The 23,541-nt window shown below is 37.7% G+C and overlaps 2 protein-coding genes across 2 annotated transcripts; both read left to right on the top strand.

Annotated features, from left to right (window-relative positions):
- Positions 1-1,079: 1,079 nt before the first annotated feature.
- On the top strand, positions 1,080-6,101 carry LOC118783373 (E3 ubiquitin-protein ligase RNF169-like). Its single transcript, XM_036537212.1, has 6 exons — positions 1,080-1,487; positions 2,599-2,657; positions 3,271-3,354; positions 3,896-4,005; positions 4,416-4,515; positions 4,745-6,101. Exons 1-6 carry the CDS (start codon positions 1,085-1,087, stop codon positions 5,957-5,959), a joined length of 1,971 nt encoding a protein of 656 aa, XP_036393105.1. The 5' UTR covers positions 1,080-1,084; the 3' UTR covers positions 5,960-6,101.
- A 6,977-nt stretch (positions 6,102-13,078) lies between these two features.
- Positions 13,079-18,640, top strand: spcs2 (signal peptidase complex subunit 2). Its single transcript, XM_036536704.1, has 5 exons — positions 13,079-13,141; positions 14,224-14,307; positions 14,463-14,623; positions 16,674-16,808; positions 17,755-18,640. The coding sequence occupies exons 1-5, from the start codon at positions 13,103-13,105 to the stop codon at positions 17,939-17,941; spliced, it is 606 nt and encodes a 201-aa protein (XP_036392597.1). The 5' UTR covers positions 13,079-13,102; the 3' UTR covers positions 17,942-18,640.
- Positions 18,641-23,541: the final 4,901 nt, after the last annotated feature.

The raw sequence follows: 23,541 nt of genomic DNA, 5'->3' as shown, positions 1-23,541 counted from the left end.
CGTACAAATGATGCTGTATTTTTGTTTACTTTCAGGTGCTGTGTCGCCCATATTGTCTGAGAAGTGAAACATTTTTCTCCTCCATCACCTATTCCTCTCAAGTTTAGTTTTGACGCTATTATATGATTTCATCCAGGTTTCCATATATTGTAATGGCTACAATAATACACTTCTAAACTACATTCCAATAACTGAAAATGAGTCCAGTCACTATGCATCATCAAACTTTCTTTTAGCACTGCTTGTCCAACAAAATGTTCTTACAAGTGCATGGTAATAATTTAACAATCAAGTCTTAGAGTCTTCAGTTATAATCCATTGCTTTATCAGGTATACATTCTTAATCATGTTTGAATTTTACTCATGAGATAAAAATCCTTGCATGAATGTTCTATATGCTATCGTCCATGTTCTATCACTTGAATCAAAAATAATGTTTAATTCTGAAAAATGATGTGCATTGTAGGATGCCAGTGATCACTGAATGCAATAAACAGACTTTTGAATTTGGGTATGAATGGGTACTGTTTTGTTTACATATACGTATATAGTCCTTAATATAAATAAATAACTGTATTACATGATACTATCCAATTTGATTGTCTCTAAACAAAAAGATAATTGTGGTCATTTACTTGATAAGCATCAAATTCAGTTTACGTCAGCTACCACTAATACTTTCTTGTAATCTTGCAAGCCACCATTAGTGAAAATATCATGCAATGCAGTTCTTAAATTGAAAATGATTCAGAATTAATTGCAGGGCTATTATTGGTATTTTACCAGTCTTCTTTTTAGAGGATTTATTTAATTATCAGGTAGCTTGTTGTCTTGCTATTGTGTGTATAAAACGTCACAGTCATCTAGTTTTGATTATGTCTACTATTAGTTTAAATAGAATCACTATGTACATCCTAATTGTTGTACGTTTAAATACGGACTACTGTAAATGGTATGGGCACTTTACGCACTTAGCAGCTGATCCTGGATCAGATTCCGAATTTTACATTAAATGGCCTGCATTGCCCCATGATAACCGCGAGGTGGCGACTTCAAAATTAGAGGTAGGGAAACACCAACAAATATGGCAGCGACGAGCCCCGCCAAGTCTACAAATGGACTTGATGGGCAGCACGTAACACAGAAAGGCAGTAACGGGTGCCTTGATGAGGGACCAGAATTTGAAGAGACTGCACGGTTGCTTACGCTGGAGGAAGCCAGGTGTCCGGTGTGCCTTGAGATCCTTTTGGAACCTGTGACTATGCCTTGTAAGCACTCGGTGTGTCTTCCATGTTTCAAGCAGAGCGTAGAGTTTACTAGTCTGTGCTGTCCGCTTTGCCGGCTGCGAGTGTCCAGCTGGGCCCGTAGACAGTCTCTAAAGAAAAGTCTTATAAACGTCGAGCTCTGGGATATGGTCCGACAGAGCTATCCCGAGAAGTGTAAGCGAAGAATGGAGATGCGAGAGGGAGGTGGCGCAGCTGGAGAAGGTACACTAAGTTACAGTTTGATACGACCATTGCTAGTTAGCTAGCTAGCTGATATAGTGGAAATGATCCCTTACTACCATAATAAAGACCTATCATAACATCCAGATTACGTGTATGATTAAATCGTTAATTTACTTTTGGTGTACTTGTCTTATTCAGATATGCAGATATGACTAGTTGGAGTTAGTTTGCTTGCGTAGCTCGATGATACCAAATGAAGCTAACTTTAGCTAATATCGCATGGTTGTCTCCCTGCACTGGCTCTCGTTTTGAGAGTTGCATGTTGTGGACAGTAATAATGGTAGAACTGGGTTTTATAACAGATTTTGCTATTACTAAACTGGCTGTCATACTTTAAATTGCTAACTGGCTGGTGCTTCTGTAGTGTTTTTGCAAACTAATAAGATAACGGTAGTCAAGGGGTAGTTTGGAATGGGATGGTAATGAATGCAAATTATTAGCTGTCAAACTTCTTGGAGGTCCTAAGCTGAGTTAACTCAAGACGGTCGTAGTGTTCCCACTTTAAGTTTTCCAAAAACTGTTTTAATAACGTTAGTTGATCGAAAAAGTAGGTAAGTTAGCTTTTTATTTTAGGGTTTTTTCGGGGTTCGGCAGGTGACAGTAGTTATGATAAAGTATTGGCCAGCTAATTTGGGGCTATTGTCTGTCCCCTCTTTCTAGACAAAGTTGTACAATAGCGTGGCTAATGCATTTATCGACACTAATAAGCAGCGTCTTAGCTTGCTAGCTGACTGAATTCAGCTTAACGTTACTTGCATATGTATCTCGCATGTCTGGACAATTCTACTGTATGTCTGACTAGCCCGGACATGTGGAGTTTGCAGTGGGTGGAGCCATTGAATACAACAGATTGAAGTGATATATAGTTAAGCAAGAAGCTTTGCCAAGATGATTATTTAAGACACAGACTTAAGTTCTTGCGGAGACGTTTTGATTTCGATCTGTTAATTCCAAAATCGTTTCATACTACGTCTCTTTCCCTTTTAACCTACAGGTAGAAAGGTTGTATGGGTTATTTAATTGCTGAAGAAAATAACCTACTCGATGAGTGAATTTGATGTTAATGCAAGTGACTCTAACTTTTCAACAGAAAAAACTTTCTGCAAACCTGGAGAGATTCCACAGGAGTATAAACAGCAACAGAAAAAGGTGCGTTTTCTGCTATTTTGAACTTTTGTTTTATGTTTTAAAATGTGTATGCCCTTTGTTGTTTACACTGTGTTCAAGCACATTACTTCCTCATATTATGAGATTGCTTGTGTGTGAAATCATATATCGAGATGCGGTTGCATCTTCAAATTTTTTGAGAAGGCAGATGTATGAGATAAATGAAGTCAACTTAGGTGTTTTGGCTAGACCCGAGTGCATAATGTGATCATTCATGTGACGGAAAAGGAGACGGCAGTAGAAAGCTGAATCAAAAATACTGGCTAATTGGAGACATGGATGTGAGTGGAGGAAAACAGACAGTTTAAACTGTCCCTTTATCTGATACAATCTATATCTAAGCAAGTATTCTAAGCCAGCCTTGTTGAAAGGTTGAAGGAATAATTATAACTTAGTTATAAAGGAGGTTTGTCCTGAGAGGATTTGTTAATCAAGATACTTGCTTGTTGTAAAATCTCTGAATGTTGCATTTTACCTCTCTTAGGAAATAACATTTGTGTGATAGCTTCCTTGCAGTCTCCCTTTAAATGCCATCTCAGTTAGGCAATCCTAATACAAAAGCTGTCTTAATAATGCAGTTTATTCCTTCTTTCAGGCAGTGATGAATGAGGAGAAGAGAAGAGCACAGTCCCATGAAGAAATGGAGGAATATGGATTACCGAAGCACTTTAAGGATTCTGTAGGTTTTTTACATTTATTATAGGCAAAGATGTATGGCCATGCAAATGAGCACAAACAAGCACAACAGCCTTGATCAATGCAACATAACAACATGGTACTGGTTGAATCTATTGGAATTCTACGTAAATTACTGCAAGTTGTCCACAGGTAGCAGAGCAGTGTGATTTGGAAGGAAAATAGGGTGTGATGAGAGATTGTAAGTAAAGAGGTGCAGTTTTTTGTTACAGCTTGGTAACTTATTTTGTATTCTTAGATCGTTGATTATTTTGTTTTATGCATTTAGCAGAATCAGAGCAGCATCAACATCGTGGCACAGATTATGGTCTTTCATTGATGGATTGTGTTTGGAAGAACAGATTAGAAAAATCAAGATGTCAATATCTCAGACAACGTTGGTGCATTGGTTTTGATCAGCCTCCAATAAAAAGGCTGGCATATGGTTTTAGTTCTGTATTTTCCATAATGGTTTTCACCAGGATTCACATTAAGGAAGTGATATAGCAATATGAAGTATCTTGAATGTTGTTTGTCTTCCTCAGTTCTGTGGAGTGTCATCAGATTTGGAGAATGAAGAGCCATCTGGAATGAGAACCAGATATGTATCTGCCTTCATTCGCAAAACCAGAAGCTCACCACCTTCCAGTCGAATGTAATAACTCATTCAGTATGACTGCTTCTAATGCAGCAGTAACTTTATCCATTTATTTTCTGTATTTTGCATTTACATTTTCTCAAAAACATTAAAAGTGGGCTCCTGAGTGGCTCAGTCAGTCAAAGTGCCAGCCGAGGCTGAGCCCTGTGGCCGGGTTCTATGCCAGTAGTGACATTTGACAACAGTAACTGGGAGCTCACAGCAGTGGAACCATTGTGCGAGTGATGTGTCGGCCATCGTCCCTTCCTCATACCGGGTGGTATGCATGTATTATGGGAGGGGTTTTATATGGTGAGATAAGCCTAAAGTACAATAAGAAAATAGGGATGATTATGATGAGATAAGCCAATTGCCAAATCAGATGTAAAAGTGTAAAGGGGGGGAAGGAAAATTAACTCTCTCATTAGTCTCCAGAATCATGTGGTGCAAAGAAGCAGAAGTTGTACTGAAACAGAAGACGGCAGAGAGAAGGATGGTTGTCCTTCAGAACTTGCTGCAATGGCCAAGGTATGCACTTTTTGTAAAGGGTGGAGATAGATGGATGAAGTCAGAATAACAATTGAGCATATCTTTTTCCACATTGACACTCAAGATTTAACTCAAAAATGTGCTAATGAGAATATAGCTGTTAGTGGAACTTGGATGTTTTAAAATTATCACCAGAACTTTCCAGGGTTTAAATTTAGCTTTGGTCTGGAGGTTAATGTTTATACTAATATATTTTTTCATTCTACAGGCCTGCATTACCTATAGCTATAATGCAGGAATCCTGCTCTCCTCTGAGAACAGTCGTTCTCTTTCCGCACCCGTCCTCATCCCTGACAAGAAGCTCTTGTGGAGAGGTGTTTTTGCTGCTGCTGCGTCTACCTCCTTTACCGTTCCTTTGACTAGACCAGAGAGGTCCATCAGCCCTGAGAGCAATGACAGCATCTCTGAGGAGCTGAACCACTTCAAGCCCATCGTCTGCTCACCTTGCACCCCCCCAAAGAGGCTGCCAGATGGGAGATTGTTAGAGCCCACCATAGTGAAGTCAACACCCAGGAATCTGAACCGCAGTTTGCAGAAACCTACCAGCTACGAGGCCAGCCCCACCATCCTCCAGAAGTGGAAGCAAATTGAGATGGACCGTCAGCACACCAAGGTTTCTTCCAAGGGTACCATAACCAGCCCTGTCTTTGATGTTACTGTCAAGAAGAACTGTCATCATAAGAGGAGTAAATTCTGTACAAATCTTCGAGGAGAAAATGCGCTGAAACAGCATGGCAGTGTTTCCATTATGAAGGCTGACATCTCTGGACAGGAAAAGGGAGAAAATTTAACATGTAATAAGAGGAGGTTAATATTTGATCAACCCATCGCAGAACAAAGTACTTCTCTAAAACGATCAGCCAAGTCCCAAACCCCAATTGAAATTGTCTCCACTGAGGGGACTTGCATCACTGATTGTCAGGCAGCTGAGGACATGGGGACAGGGTCTGTAAAAGACAGTATACTATCCACAGCCCAAGAAAGGCAGATATTGCTCATTTATAACAATTGTGCAGAAGTGATACAATGTAATCAAAAAGTGATGGACACACAGGACCAAAGAAACAATTCAAATGCCAGAAGCAGTGTCAAGGGCAGACCTACCTCAAGGAGGGGCAGGAAGAGGAGCCAAAAAACTAAGCACTTGGAAGTGGGAGGGAGAGCCAAGAAATTTAGACCCCAGTGCCAAGATGTCTTTGACACTGAGAGTGATGTGGGGTCTTTATATGGACAACGCTTGCAGCAAGAGAAGGAGGACCACAAGCTAGCATTAAAACTGCAAAGACAGTTTAACATGGAGTGTAAAAAGGTGGACAGGCGAAAGACAAGTCCTGACAAGTACCTGCTCCGATCATGGGTCTTTGCTGGTGGTAGTGAAGAATACAGTCCACGCAGATCAGTAAGGATCTTCAAAAAGAGCTAGCACTTCAGACTACAACCACAAATATTAAGTGTTCTTTGTTCAGTCAACCAACACATTGTCTACACATCATGTCATTTTGCTCCTTAGGCAACTTGGATCCATTTCTTGCTGACTGTGTTAACGGCAGAACCAGTAGGAGAAGCAGAATCTGTACTATAATGCACAGAGGGAATGTATTGTGTATAAAACTAAATTCTAAAACTGAAATTACTAGTGTTCTATATTTAGTAGTTTTATACTGTTTGAAACTCTGATCTGTACATGTTTAGTAATTGAATTTAGGATTTGATCGGAGAATTTATGTATTTTAAACTACTAGATGCTTATATTTATCTTCCAGTCCTTGATCTCAGTGCCATATTTATATGATAATTGGCAAAAAAATCAGTTTCATGTTCAGGTTTTGTATGGAAAATACCTTGCTGGCCTGAATATGTTCAGTTAACTACCATGAACGTAAAATTGGCATCATAACTACCTCTCTGCCCTTTGGATGCTTGTCTAGTTTTTGATCTTTTTTTTCAATCACTGTAGGCTTATCCAATATCTTACAGCTGTAATAAATACACACTACTACTTGTGAATGCACACTGTATTCAATGTCATATTTTTGGCCAGTGGCCCCACCTTTAACTACTTATTATTAGTTATTTTGATAAATCTGCAGTTGTAGGGAGTTGAATTGAAAAACCTATATTTTTGGGGATATGGGAAAAAGGTCTTATTTTTACTAGTCCAGAGCAGTAATTTCTGCTTGGTTATGCAGTTTTTTGCAACAGAGACACAAATGGTTAGAGGATTTTCTGTATTAATTTGGTACATCAAATTACTTGCGCAGTGTGTAATTTGTAGTTGGGAGGTTAAAATTTCCCATTGGACTTTAAATAATTAACCCTTTATTTGAAGGGGCAAAATTGATTAATCTGCAGAATAAGGAAATTTGTATTTAAGTAATGTCATGGTTTCACTGTTCAGTTTGAGGTGTATAACACCTGACTAAAACACCCATGACTGAATTGCACTGAATGACCATCATGCATCATTCTCATGACTTGATGCTGACATGAGCTTGAAATGGCACTGGCTCAGAAAAATTAGGGTAATTACATTGGTGGACTGTTTGATGCGACATCAAACCCATCCCAGTTAAAAGTGTAATGACTACAATTTATTCAATGGGTACATTTAAACTTTTTGTTTGAATGGCAAAGTAAAAGGAAAAAAGGATTCCTGAATTCCAATAGCCTAGGAACTGCTGATCAGTGTCATACAGGTCTATTTACCAAATTCAGGGGAAAGACACTGTTTGAACCCAAACAAAAATGGGGCATTGTTAAGAATTAGCTGCACTCTGGTTATTTTTGCATCATAAATCTGAGAGTCCACTATTGTGATCAGAATGAAAGAATACTAAGAATGTTTATGATCTTCACTGGGGAGAAACTTGTAGGTATGCTGTGTATTTATCCAGACCTTGATAATGGAGAATGAAATGGAATGGAATACTTAGAGGCAAAATATAAATGGCGTAATTATTTGTTTTGTTATTAAATGGGTTATGTTGACAAAATCTGAATTTGTGGTCAGTGGTGGAAAATTCTGCATGGTTTCTGACAAGTTTTTTGTTGTTTTGTTTTGAGAGAACTAATATGTAACTAGTTTGTAAAACAATACAATAATGAATTAAAGTTGCAAAAGGCAAGTGATTTAGACATTGATGCAATTACATTTTTAAAATCATGGATTTAATTGCTCAAATGGGAAATAACACTGATTCTTGCATACAGTATATTTCTTTTGGATTGTTCCTACCTCCATTCTCATCCCTTTTGAAGCACATGACGTAATGTAGTTTCACCTCTTCTGTGATGTTAATTGGGAAATTGTTTGATAATCATGCTGTCGGAATACATTTTTTTCCTATGGATTATTTCACCTGATATTTTAAAATGTTTTTCGCTGTGGAGGGATTCCCCAAATCCAGAGGGATTCCCCAAATCTTAGATTTGGCCAAATGCAGTTCGAAAGATTCATCTAAATGCCCAGTCGTGTGAACCTTCAAAAATATATTTCCAGGATCATCGTAAAAATACATTTTTATTATAAAAATGTTATCTGTGATAGCCAGTGATGCAGTCATATCAAAACATTTCAGTTCACAAGCACTAATTTTCAAAATTACAACCCAGTGTTGCTTAGACAAATCTAGCAAGCATTCAGGAGGTAGGAGTGATTCAGCCATGTAACTACAGTATCTTAAAATCTTCTCACAAATAATTGAATGTTGTTTTTATTTAGAATATATAGTCACCTAATGACATTGCAAATGTGATATCACTATTTTGCCAGGATGGGAAATTCAGGGAAAAATAAACATGCCTATAGGATAAAACATGTCAAAAGCCCATCAAAGTCACACCAGCTTCATGTACTAATGTATTACATGATGCCTAGTCAGCCTTTTCCTCTTTCCCTGTAATTCCCTGTAATCTTCAGTGTAGATGTCAGAGGTGTCAGATGAAGGTTAAGAACACCAAATTAGACAAACAGAAGTATTCACTGGAAAATCTGAACCGTTTATAAAGACAATATATTAGGCCAGAAAGGATTCCAAAAGGAAAAACAAAGGATCTGGTGCATTACTAGACAATAATGTTCATTTATTAGCTCTTTGATAAGTAAAATCATTTCAAGGGCTATAGATTTAATTTGAGAAATACTTTCACTTCATGCTTTTTGCATGTTTTTATAAACATTTTCTGCTAATCATATCTGTTAAAATGAGCTTTAGTCATATCAAGTGTCTAAATACTTCACTTTTAAAAGTGATAATGAATATGCACAGTATGGACACAAATGTATGCACACCTGCCTGTATACATTTGCCCTGTTGTATATAGGTTCATGCACATATTTTATTTCAGGGGAAAGTACTTGGTTTGTGCCAAATTAACTTAATTGAAAATGTCTTATGTTTGTAAGCAGAGAGCATATTTTGGTTTTGTTTTTTGACTGTTACTATCATCCTGTAGTTTAAGGTGATATTGTTTATTTTATTTACCTTTGATACAAACAAGTATAGGACAGCGGCACAACCTAGAAAATCTCAGGTTTGTAACAGCCTGTTACTGATCTAATGTGGGAAATAATAAACGTACTGTGGCTCTTCATAAATACAGTAATGGACTGTTGCCCTGTAGAATCAGATGTACAGAGTACTCTAATTTTACTGGATTTTTCATTCAACCACACCCATAACGTGATGCTGTCTAACAAACACATCTGCTGGGGAAAAAAACTGAAAAATGTGTGAAGATATTCTGTGGCTGTACTCGGCAAAATAATTTAATTTCTGTAATCAAATCAATGACTGATGAGATGTTTAATCCTGTTCTTCATACTAAATACTGATTTTGGATGTGTGGAGGGGACTGCTGAAAGATAAATCACTCAGACTGTTTACATTGTTAAAGCATGTTCCTTAATGTAAAAATGTTCAACAGCACCTTAGGCCTTCTTAATTATTTGATTTACCATACAGCCTATTTAGAAAATTCAAGTTAGGAATTACTTGTAAAGTATTTGAAAATGAACCCCAGAAATATATGCTTGATATGTTCAAATACCAAAAGTAAATGACCTCCCAAAAAACTGAGTTGTGAATGCTGTACATCACCCAAAACACTTACTTAGTGTTTTTTTCTGCATAGAACAATTCATAATTACGGTTTCTTTCAAGGGAAAATATAAGGATTTCTCAGGACTATTCCTGGTTTTCAAAGTTCTTGTCTTCCACTTTTTTTACAATTAGTATTGCATGCATTAATTTGATGTTATTTTTTGTATAGCCTAAGTGTTCCAAAAGCTGTCGTAGCCATTAGTATGTTCAAAAGTTGGCCAAAAAGCAACATTCGTATCATAAGTGTTGAATATATGTTTGAAGGATTGCTTTTGCTTTTGAATTATTTAATATAACATTAAATGTTATTTAATGTTCTATTAAATAACATGAATGCATTTAATGTTATTTAATATTCTAATGTTATATGAATTAAATAAATTATGAGGAAGAATTTTATATTTGATCATGTGATTGTTTTAATGTGTTGCACACTAAGGGAATGTCAAACATTGGTCCTAGTTTTATGATGTAATAAATTTGCAGAGTGAATTTTGGAGATAACCTGTGTATCTTGGTTGTCTTCCTTTAGCTCAGTTATCTGCAATGACATTGCAGTTTGTAATAAAAATTAAATCTTAGGTCATTGTTCCTGCCTTATGTATAGGTTTCATGGTTGACTAAAGGTTGTTAAGAGAAATTCACAGAATCATTTTATTTTGAGAGTTCAAAACAACAAAAAACTATCCCGAATATTAACAGCCAATCTCTCCAGGGGAATGCAGTAGAATAGAATGTTTAATTACATGTGGCAGATGAGTTGTTTCCAGAATTTGGTCTACAAATTGCCTCATCAATATGATTTTGATCTAGTAATTAACCATGACACACTAGTACATGCAAACACAGAGGTGAGGTTATATATGGGGGGGAAAATCTGCTTTGAACAAGTGCCTTCTAATGGCCTTACAAGACCCTTAATGTTCTGTGTAGACAAACCATTTCCTTTACAGCTGTAAGAGGCACTGTCAATGCATTTGAGGTCTTCTTAAGCCTTTTGCAGCCATATCACTGTCTCTGTAACTGAAAAAGGTCCTGTCAAGCCCCTCACTGCAATTTTATACCTAGTCAAGCCCTTAGATACAGTCTCAAAGCATGCAAAGCCCTCTGTAGCCATGTAAAACCCTGAGAAATTGTCTGCTGTAATGTGAATCTGAAACTTTATCATAAATTGTCAAGCTCTCTACTGTCATATTAAGTCCTATGAAGCCCTCTACTTCCATGTGAAGGCCTGCCAAGCTGTCTGGTGCTGTCTGAAGCCATGACAAGTTCAAGCTTTCCTCTGTTCGTTCCTGATAACCAAGTTCCTGTCCTATCCTCTTACAACTCTTCTTTTATTTAGAGATGATACGATGAACAGTGTAAAATACAATCCAAATTATTATTTGAATGTATAGGCTTTACATGTAATATTTTGAATGTTGTGTGCAGTTGTCAGAAGGCAGTTGGCACTGAGAGAGACCAGCATTCAGATCAGGAAAGAGAGAAAAGAGAAAATGACACAGACTGATTGGGGCTATTCTATAGATAGGCAACTCCAAAGAGCTATTCCATTAGAATGGTATGACCTTGACATTTGACAAATGGTAAACATTTTGAATGACAGTATGTTTTTTTTCATGTTGCATTGGTTAAGGAGTTTAATATTTGTTATTTCAGTAACATTATACAGTGTCAATGACTCATTTGAACCTGTAAGAGGTTAACCATAAAAATGAATGTAATTTATGGCAAATTTGTGAGAGAGAAAAAAAAACACCGGATTGCACCATTTGTATATTGAAAAAGTGTGTCTGGGGGACATGCCCTCGGACATCCCTAGGACACCCATTCTACTTCCCAGAAAGAGCAGCCTGCTTAACTTTGGAGGCACTTTTTGCCACTGTTCTTGAGACTACTTGAGATCTCAGAACTCTGTTCTGTAGACTATGTTCTGTTTCAGAGTTTATAGTCTTCTCCATCTATTAATCGCTGCTATGTTGAAAGACTAATGCTCTTATCAGATGCGCCCCTTTAGATAGATATCATACCACAAAATATACACCCATCGAGCACTTTATTAGGAACACCTGTACACCTACTTATTCATGCAATTATCTAATCAGCCAATTGTGTGGCAGCAGTGCAATGCATAAAATCATGCAGATACGGATCAGGAGCTTCAGTTAATGCTCATATCAACCATCAGAATGGGGAAAAATGTGATCTCAGTGATTTTGACCATGGCGTGATTGTTGGTGCCAGACGGGCTTGTTTCAGTATTTCTGCAACTGCTGATCTCCTGGGATTTTCACGCACAACAGTCTTTAGAGTTTACTCAGATTGGTGCCAAAAACAAAAAACATCCAGTGAGCGGCAGTTCTGCATATAGAAACGCCTTGTTGATGAGAGAGGTCAACGGAGAATGGCCAGACTGGTTCAAGCTGACAGAAAGGCTACAGTAACTCAGATAACCACTCTGTACAATTTTGGTGAGCAGTACAGCATCTGAATGCACAACATGTCGAACCTTGAGGCAGATGGGCTACAACAGCAGAAGACCACATTGGGGTCCACTTCTGTCAGCCAAGAACAGAAAGTTGAGGCTGCATTGGGCACAGGCTCCCCAAAACTGGACAGTTGAAGACTGGAAAAATGTAGCCTGGTCTGATGAATCTCAATTTCTGCTGAGGCACGCAGATGGTAGGGTCAGAATTTGGCGCCAGCAACAAGAATCCATGGACCCAAACTGCCTTGTGTCAACAGTCCAAGCTGGTGGCGGTGGTGTAATGGTGTGGGGAATGTTTTCTTGGCACACTTTGGGCCCGTTAATATCAATCAATCATTGCTTGAATGCCACAGCCTATTTGAGTACTGTTGCTGACAATGTGCATCCCTTCATGGCCACAATTTACCCATCTTCTAATGGCTACTTCCAGCATGATAATGCACCATGTCACAAAGCAAAAGTTGTCTCAAACTGGTTTCATGGACATGACAGTGAGTTCAATGTTCTTCAGTGGCCTTCCCAGTCACCGAATCTGAATCTAACAAACACCTTTGGGATGTGGTAGAACGGGAGATTTGCAGCATGAATGTGCAGTTGATAAATCTGCAGAAATTGCGTGATGCAATCATGTCAACATGGATTAGAATCTCACAGGAGTGTTTCCAACATCTTGTGGAATCCATGCCACGAAGAAGTGAGGCTGTTTTGAGAGCAAACGGAGGCCCTACCCAGTATTGGCATAGTGTTCCCAATAAAGTGCCCAGAGAGTGTATATGGTACCGCACCAGATACTGCAAGGCAAATGAATACCTGGTACACTGTCCTTAGATGAGCGATCTGGCCGCACTCCCTCTTCCGTATACGTAATTACTCAACCATCAACGTTAGCATTTCTGTGCTGTCGATTGGTGTTTTGAAATTGTGATGTTACCCAATCACATTGTCCCAGGTCACGGCAAACGAACAGGAAGAAAAGATGGCGGCGAAAAACGGGAAGAGTGGCTTACTGGAGAAAGTAACATGTTTATTTTTTCTAACTGATTCAGTGTGATTGTCGTCATGGTAGCATTTTCCAAATGCATATATGTCGTGCGAACGAGTTGTACTGTATTTGATGTTTACAATGGATTGTCCGTTTTGTTCTGCTTGAGCATATGGTGACGGTTGTTCATTCAGAGTTCTCAGGAAAGAAACAACGAAGTCATTATTTTCTGTAGCTGAATAAATTAGTGACATTAATTACCGTTAATATATGCCCAAGCTAGCTAAAACGTTCCCGCGTTTGTAAAATGGCCTGTTGCGGTATATTGTGACTAAATGTGCACTGCTAGTTGTAGGTGGATGTCATGCGCCAGACACTTGGCTGGCTGGCTTTCTTGCTAGCTAACAGCTAACATTTTAGCCAGCTATAGCTTAGTTTATCCAGCAAGTGTTAGCTAGCTAACGGTTGTCTATTACGCATTTATTGAGCTTCACGGGTCACTGGGGTTTTGCTAGCTGGTATACAGTAAATTGGCTAGCTAACTAGCTAACATACGGATTGATAAATGTTAGCTACCTGACGTTAGCCACTTGCAGTCCGTTTCGTCAGTATATTAGCCAACTACCTGCGCTTGTTTGCCTTGTCCACATTGCATGACTAGCTTGCTACTCTAGCTAACTAACGGTTTCACGTTAGCCAGGTAGCTATCCTATAAGCCAACATTGAATAAGACGTCTCTCGCTATCCACATCAGTACGTATGTCAGCCAACGTTGAAATAGTGAATTTAACTCTAGTGCAAATGCCGACTAGACTAAATGTAAGTTGGCTAGCTTGCACACTTTGCTTTCTCTGTTTTGGGAGGATGACGTGTTACTTGTAGCTACTGCCGGCTCTGTCGTCTTCAGCTCAAGTTAAATCAAGTTAAAGATACATGAGTAAAGGGTGGATGGGTCAGATAAGTTAGCACAATATCAAGCCACTCCAGAACATGGGTTAGCAAATCTAAAAAGACAAGGGTTTTTATAGTAACAAGGATGTGTAGGTGCAGTTGTTGAAACAGCTGAGGTATTTTTTTATGATTAAAATGTTCATGTGTGCACTGTTCCGTTTCAGTGGAGGATTGATGAAAAGCCAGTGAAAATTGATAAGTGGGATGGAGCTGCTGTGAAGAATTCTCTTGATGATGCCGCCAAGAAGGTATATGTGCTCATGGGATCATGATGATTCCAGGAGGAGCTTCTTGCTAGGGTCTCAACTGTGATTGCCCTTGACCAAAAGAAATCAAGCACAAATGGTTGTACTTTTAGGGAAATTATATTGTATCTCATTTTAATTGTTCTTGCTTTTTGTAGGTCCTCTTGGAGAAATACGGCTACGTGGAGAACTTCAACCTTGTAGATGGCCGTCTGTTCATATGCACAGTTTCCTGCCTCTTCGCCATTGTAGCTTTAGTGTGGGACTACCTTCACCCCTTCCCTGAGTCCAAACCAGTCCTGGCATGCTGTGTTATATCATATCCTTTTAAGAAACGCAGTAGGATATGTATTTTGAGGTGATCTAAAACAAAAGGAAACAGGTGCAGAGCTGATGGTTTTTAGAGGAAGTGTATGTGTGATTCAGTGTGCATCTCGCTTTCGGGTTAGTTCAGTTACATCTGCGAGACTTTGTAGTGGTTAAAGACGGATGTTGATGTGAGACATATTCACACTGCAACTTTGAGAATGTGAATGGCAGACAGTGTTCAGCACGATCGTAGAACTACAACATAATATTGTGCATGTGAAAAAATTTAAGAAGTATTTGTTTTTCCACGTATTAACTGAAATGGCTGAAGGTAAGGGAAATTCTTCTCATTAAATGTTAGAATTCAACCAATATGTAAGACAGCCGGTAGGCATTGCCCACGTTATTATTATGAGCCTGTAAGGTGCCATTAATACCTCTTCTCTCCATAACACTAACATGGTGTTCCCTTGGGCGCCAGCTTTGTTGCTTTGATGTTCACTAATGATACCAGAGAGCTGCTTCACTGGAGAACATTTTGTTCATACTAAGAGGCTGGTGGAATTCCCTGAAAGTGGCTTAGAAATGCAGAATACGACAATTCACTTTGCTTACAAAACACTATAATGTGTGTTTGCAGTCATCAAGCAAGAAAAATTGAGATGCTTAATGTAATTGGCTGGAAAAATTATGTTTAGGAGCCATGCATAACCTTAGCAGCTAGTAAACAAAGCCAGCTTTAAGTATTTTTAGGCTGTGCCTTATTGTACTGAATAACTGTAACATGTAACTAAAAATAACTAGAACAAAATAAGAACAAAATGATGATGTGTACTTTGAAAGCCAGCACATTTATTTGGGTTAAAGTATGCATGTTTAGAGAGCACAACCAAATGAGGTACATAAAATGACAAACTTGATTAGGTGAAACATTTGGTTGACTTTTTAATTAAGTGTAATAATTAACCATTATCACTCCTTTCTCTACCTGAGGATGCTGAACATTTATTGAAAATTTATAGCCAAGTCAATAAGAACATATTATGATGAGAACAGGCCATTCGGCCCAACTAAGCTTGCCATTTCTTAATTGAAGAGTATCCAAAACTGCATCAAGTCTAGACTTGAACACAGGAAGGGTCTCTGCCTCAACTGCATGACCTGGCAACCTATAAATAATAAATAATCAAATGTCTTATAATCATATTTATAAAGTACTGGAATTATGTGTGTACTGTGTTTAAATTGGCACAAAATGTGTTATTTTAAATATTCCTAATAACAAGCATTTCTTAAAATTAGATACAAGAATGCTAAACTACAATATGTTTTGTTTAATACATAGTTTGTAGTGTAGCACATTTAATTTCCACATAGGTTTTAGCTATCTGTGTAATGAACGTGGAATAGGTCCACGCCTCTGCAAGTAAGATCCAAACCCCTGTTCATGTTACACAACTAGAGTCTTAAATGACCAAGGTCGTTATCAGCTGAGCTAAAGACAGTTTTCCCTAGCTCCATAGGCAATGATGCAAGCTGGCGAAGACTCAGGAGTGACGACACCACTGAAAATACTCTGCTACTTGCTACCCTACTGCCTTTGGTCAGGATTAACACAAGCTACTACTTTCAGTTGTGCTACACTCACCTCCCTTTGACATCCTTACTCACGGCAGCAACCTCTAGTAGCCAAGCTTAGCTGTAGCCAGTTATCCCAGTCACAGCACCAATGAAATAAATGTGAAAGAGGTCCACACCTCTACGAATGAGATCCCCGCCCCTGTTCTCATCGCATACCCAAACAGCAATGAACAAAGTTGTTGCCAGCTGAGCTAAAGGCATTAAATTTGAATATACACATTGTACATGCATTCACTATACAATGATAGGATACCAAGGATACATTTCCAGGCTTTGTACATTTTTATATTAGTGTGTGCGAATACTGCATACATACTTAAGTAGAACCCATTAGAAGCTCTAACTACTTGTGAAAAGACCATGAATTGGTGACTCCCATGAAATGTTTTGCTATTGTTTTTTCCTTAATTGATTTTTACTTATTTCATAATGATGGGCATTCTTACTTTGTACACCTCGTACAAAGAGAAAAGCATCTTCCTGGTGGCTATTCAGAAAGACCCAGCTGGCATGGACCCCGACCATGTCTGGCAGCTTTCATCAAGTCTGAAAAGGTGCGTCCTTTTTTTTTTTTGTACTCTTTGTACTGCTTATTCCCTTGACCTGTTACTTACTGATTTGGATTAAATTTGACTTTACCCGATGAGCAAAGACAAACTTTACCTGTGAGGTCAATATTCAATGTCACTGAGGTTTTCACTATGCCAATAATTCATTGATTTTGATTTAAAAGGACAGAAATGTCTGTCTCATTGTCTCCTAGAACCGTATTGATTGTCAGGTCACAAGATCAGAGGTCAAGGTCACAGAGACTGAGAACAAATGTGTCCATTGAAGTTAAATGAGCAACAAAATGTTAAAGCAGGCTAACAACACTCCCAGACCAGTGAGTGTGAGCACAACACTATTCAAGCACTACCACAAGTTAATTTGTGCTAATCTGAAAGTAGACAGCCTAGAAAACAAGGGAAGCCAATACATACACTACCACACATCACACAATCTCTAGATCACAATATCCATAACACAACGTGATACTACATGTGTAATAAGCAGCAAGTAGTACACGTAGCAGGTGTAAGGGGTAGGAATTGAGGTGGAACCAAGATGCAGTCTGAAGAGGTCCAAACACCCCTTTTTCAGACCCCTGTTTAATTTCAGAATACAAGGTCAGAAGTTAGTCGTTCTCAGGCCTCTAATAGTCCTTTAATTTTTGAAATACTACAGTTATTCACCGTGTTATGCATGCATTCTCGCAACCGCTTATCTTAAATGCTGATCTCTGTTAGTAAATGTATAGGTACCTGAACTACAACTCCTGTTTCTTAGTGTTTCATTAATTGCATATTACAAGTTCATAGCTCTTATTTTTTGCTGTTCACACAGGAAAATATCCACCAAGGACTCATATCAAATATTTCTAGTTTGACAGGACATTGTGATTCACATTACATCTTGCTTTCTATGAAAAATATACCCCTAATATTTTGTGCTTTGCAGGTTTGATGACCAGTACACTCTAAGAGTAGCGTTTATTGATGGTAAATCCAAACAGTCAAGGGAGACAGAGTTCACAAAGTCAGTGGGAACTTTCTTTGATGAAAACGGGACATTGGTGATGGACCAGTTTGAGAAGAATGTTTCAAAACTTCATGACTCCCTGGTGATGGAAAAGAAAACAAAGTAGAAATGATCAGAAACAGAACATGCCAGCCTCATTAGGATACAGCCCTGCAATATCAAAATTGCTGCAGGAGATACACTGGTTTTGTTTTGTCTTGATTCATAGGGGTTAGCTATTGGTTATCTTCAAATTCCAGGTCTGCACATCAGTTTTTTCCCCTTGGACCTTGTTGACCACTTTTTCATATGAACTCATCTGACTGATATTTGTTTTGAGTAGTCTCTCATATTGCAGATTTCTTCTGGCTCTAAATGCTTATGTTTTTTTTTTTTTTGATGCGGAGTTTATAGCTCCCCTCTTTCTTGTTCGAGCAGCAGGCACTCTGTATTTGAAGTAAACTGTCAGTGCTTTTTTTTTTTACACAGAAGAACCCATTTAATATTTTCTTGCTTGAAAATTCAGAAGTTCTGGATTTTGGGAACATTAAATAGGTTCAGCTGTAATTGATATTTTTCATACGATGTAAGCAGCTTCTCATGCTGTAACAAATGAGACCTTTACATTTTGGTTAATTATGTCACATTTTCTTTGCTTGATTTGAAATTTAAAGCAGTGCGTTATTTACACTGACAACAGCATATTTTGTTTTCAGAATCTAATTGCTGCTTCAGTTGCTTTAAAATTGTGTAATGCTAACAGAACGGTCATGCTTTCAGGATTCTGAAACTGCAATTTTTCATACAGCATCTTATGTGAATGAAGAGTACGTTATTTTGGTTCATACATTTTAAAGACATCATTACATGTCTTTCGTCCCAAAAGCCTTATTCTGTGTGACTATTTGCGTAAAAAGCTTTGCTATTGTAGTTTTTTTTTTTCTTTACATTTTGAATTCTGTTTTCTAGTTGTAAGGCTTTAAAGGTAAGAATAAACACGTTTGAAAAAGGGACTGTATCCAAATGCATCTTTTCAGTGTTGTCACCATGGCACTTTTGATACATTGTTTATAGGAAATATTACTTATAAGCAGGGATTCTTGTTTTGCTGTAAGGTATTTTTTATACATATGAATAAATATGATGTAGTTACAGTCCACCAATCACCCCCTCCAATGCATGTCCATGGATTAACTGTGTTTAGTGTTGTAGTCACAACATTGAGTGAGTGAGCATATTTTATAATAAATAAGTAATACATCTGGATACAGTTTCTTTCTCTGTAGTGTGATGGTGAATACTACGAAAAAAGTATTTGCAATTTTGTTAATAGATATTCAGCATTAGCTACCCTTATTGTATGTGCCTGTTCTTCAGAAAAAAGGTATAAATAAAGTGACAATGGCATTTTTATACTTGCTTCTATTTCTGTTATCATAATGTGCTCAATATTGTCTGTTTGTCAATTGGAAAGTTGGTTTAAGTGGAGAGCATTGTGGTGCATAGTCTCTGCATCAGCCGGGTCGGCTGAGTGAAATGAGCTAACAGTTCAGCTTTCCTGCTATTAAGTGCTACCCAAAGACAGTTGGCATTATATAGGTGATAGACTGTGTGTAACCAGATGCATGGTTATGTTCAAGTTAGCCAACAACTGATAAATGGGCTAAAGCCTTGTGTATGTTTTCACCATCGATGGAAAACATGTTTTTATTTTTATTTAATTTTTTTGTCCAATTTGAATGCAAAAATACTAGAGATTTTGCTTCCATGGTGTTAATATGAAAGACGATTTAATGAATATGATTTAATCCATCAGATCATTCACACATCTGTTTGAGGAGGGGGTTATCATTTGCAGTTCTTACATTAAAAACTACAGCCCAAGTTGAGCTCTAGGCAATCACATTAAAGGATAAAGAGGGCTTAATACTAAAAGCAACTTATCTGTGTTGTCCAAATCAATTGAATGCTCTTCTGTAAGCAGGCACTATTCAGATTTATGCAGGGGTGCAAAATTAATGTTTTTAAAAGAACTCTGAAACTAATCTTAAATTGGACATCAAAGATACATTCTTGCACCCCCCCCCCCCCCCCCATCTGTAAACAGACCTGTGGGTGTTTAATCTGGTGTCATGCTGTTGTGACAAAATCATAGAAGAACAAAGATTTAATGATAACCCAGATGATACTGAATGGAACAAAGCATCAGCATATGTTTACACTTGACTGCTATGTTTTTGACCTCTGCTGAACCATGCCAGACATGGTTTTTTCTTTAGACACTACAAAATAGTGGCTTGGTTAAATTTGTCAGGCACAAGCTCACTATAATGTTGAATGAATTGGAGTATGTGTATGAACAGGGTCATTGTCAGCTTCATTTGTGTTGCTCATTATTGCTTCAGATATGTGAGGACAGATATTCCTCTGCAACTGAATTTGTCCATACCTGTAACTCTTTGAATTCGAATTTGTAGCTCTTCATCGTTAAAAGTTTACTTGGGACGTGGGAACCACCTTGGCACAACATGGAGGTTTTGCAGCCACACACACTGAAGGCATTCTGTTGTTTTTTTTTTTTTTAAGAAAAATATCCAGGAATCTCTGAAATCAGAGAATTAATTGGTCTATTGATTTGTCTGACATTTTCTATTTATTCATTCAATTTTCTTTCTTATGAAAGTACCGACTGATTCTCTAAACAAGTTGATTTTTTACCATAGCATATTAGTATTGTTAGCAGTTTGTTTTTTGTAATTTGTGAAGAGTGATAAAACATTTCATAAGGTAAGTGTTAAGCTTTTCTCTGTTTTTGGTACATAGTGAATAATTGTGCTGTTCTGAGAAAATTAAGCTAGAGAAAAAATCATACCATACATGGAAATAATTTTTGTTGATGACATAAACTTGAACATGAGCAACATGTCATTCACAAAACTGCCACGCAGCTATCTAGGGCAGTCAGTTGACTGTGTTATTGTTCTGTAGTATCCATGCAATGCGGGTAGGATGCGACAGACTTGATGTTAACTAAAGCTGCTTTGACGGTTTTAATCCTGTTTATAGAAAATGTGTACACTGCACCCACACCTTCTGTTATATGCACATGCATGCACACGCACATCGTTGTTTGTGTGTATATGCCGTGCCCTACATATTTATTCACACTCCTGATTTAATGGGAACAAAAGCATGACATGACAAAATATATAAATCTGTATTCTTAATATATTGTAAAAGTGATGGGTTTTATGAGGTTTTGCCACTTCTGAGGGCGGATATTCATCATTCGGCCGAACAAAACTTAAGATCTTTTGCCTTTCCTTTGATAGTGGTTTTCTTCTTCAATTTGAACCCCAAATGTTCAGTTGGACTGGGGTCTGGAGATTGAGATGGCCAGCTGAGAACATTTATGTTGTGCTTAGATAACCACTTCTTGATAGATTGTGATGAATGCCTTGGATCACTGTTATTCTGGAATGTCTATCATTTTATCAAAGCTCAAGCTCCTTGGCAGAGGGAAGCTTGTTTTTGGCCAAAATGTCTTGGGTCCATGGTAGAGGCCATGATTCCTTCTATCTTAATAGGGCTCCAGGAATGGTCAGTGCCAAATTTCCTCAAATCAAAACATACCCTCCACCATGTTTCACAAAACGCATGACTTTTTTAAAATTATAATTAACACAAGCTTTACCTTTATTGCAAACACAGTGCTAATGAGCATTCCATTTTATTTTGTTTGACTACAAGACACTTGTACATCTGTCATCCAGATGTACTTTGGCAAATACAAATTACCTCTTTTTGGCATGACTTTGAGTGTACACTTACATGCACTTGTTTCACTACCTATGGTGGTGAAGTTTCCATTGTACCAGTAGCCCAACATTTCTTAATAATGGATACCACAGTGGAAAGTGGCAGAGTCAGCTTTTCTGTGCATCCCCTTATTATCACCTTGCAACTTATGGTAGTCAATCAGCTGTCTTTGGACAGCTCCCTTACCTAATGATACACGCTACTGTCAGTGCAAGGATACTGAGATTAAAGTATAATATTTTTTAAATCATTTGAAGCAGGAAACTTATCCAACACATATATTCTTTTTGTTATGTCATGATTTTGTTCATAAATCGAGGTATGAATAATTAAGGAGGGCACTGTGTATATGTATACGTATTATTTATGAAGGAATGCTAGTTGACCCCCCCCCCCAACACTAACAGATGGTTATACTGAAAGGTTCCCAATGCACCCTCCCACTCAACCCTATTTTAATTTGTCAAAGTTAGTATTACATAAAACTCCAGTCAAAAAGGCAAGTGTTTGAGATTGAATTTATTCATGGAATTATTCATTATTTGTTTTCAGCACAAATATATATGTTTATGTTCATGCACAGCAAACACATACATAACATTTTTGTACATTTAACAGGAGGTAAAGGAATGTGATGATGCTGTTATTGAATTACTTTACAGAAATGATGAAACATTTTTAATTTTGATGTTACTAGTTTACTTCCCCTCAATATACAAAGCCAAACAATGCCGGGAAGCAAACACAATTACAATCAGTTTTTAGCCCTGAGAATCATCTGAAACAGTAAGTTCATCTGCTCTCAGGTTGTGGTGTTTTGCAGGCACAGTTGGTTTACTTCATTTTTGTTATGCCCGTAGAACGCAGCACCTACAAATGATGAAACAAGCAATCAGCACTGGGTTTTCCATTTACATATATCTGGATATTTAACAGAAAAACTAAGGTAAAGTACAAGGATACTATAGCTCTCTTCCCTCCAGGTTTAGAATCCACAACTTCCAGGTCCAGAGTCTAGTGCTCTGAAAGCTAGACCACCTGCCTTCTAACAGGGTTTTCAGAGAATGTAAGCATGTGTATAATCTCTGCACATTTGTTCTGCTTAGTGTGAAAACGATTATTCGATATTGTGCAGTGAGACTAATAAAATCTACATATTCTTTTGGTTCTTTGGAACAAAGTATTTGGAACAAAGAAACAGTTTCATTGATGACACATCACATCAATCTAATTCCTGAAAGGTAAATGATGGTAGCCAGTAATTAAATAGATCACATTTTTAACTGAACCTCATCATTAAATCTTATTTTTATCTCACAATGAATGCGGGTAGGATTCCAAAGCTCACATATTTTAGAGGTAAAAATTTTTAAAAGGCTATTTTTAATGAATAAGTCAAATATACTACACTGCTAAAGCACATGTAATGGCTATATGAAGCACCTGTATCTTCGAGGGCAACCATCATAGCCAACAACATACTCCTGGACAGAGCAAAATCGCCGGCAGAGCCCTCTGTTCACACATGACCAGATCTGAACTTCAGCATTATCAGCTGCAAGAAAAAAATCAGTGACTGAAAGAAGCACAAGAATATGGACCCAATACTACAGGTCTGTGATCAGATTACAGTAGCATTGCTTACAATAATTTTGTGTCTTTTGTTTTAGCAAATATTATGCTGTCAAAGTGTTGAGCACAGACTCTGTCGACTACAAAAACCCTTGTATAAAGAATTGCATAAAGAACAGGAAAAAAACAGGACCACATTTTTATTGCAAATTGCACATCAGTGCCTTGTAATAATTGTTATATTTTGCTTATAGTTTTCATAGGCACTGTTATAATAATCAAAAGTATGCCAGAACCTTACGTCAGCCATTTCAACTAATGTTATGAGAAAGCATG

This window comes from Megalops cyprinoides, chromosome 9 (genome assembly GCF_013368585.1).
Source record: "Megalops cyprinoides isolate fMegCyp1 chromosome 9, fMegCyp1.pri, whole genome shotgun sequence".
Taxonomy (NCBI): Eukaryota; Metazoa; Chordata; class Actinopteri; order Elopiformes; family Megalopidae; genus Megalops; species Megalops cyprinoides.
The sequence above is the reverse complement of the archived record's forward strand: the minus strand, read 5'-3'. Positions and strand labels throughout refer to the sequence as shown.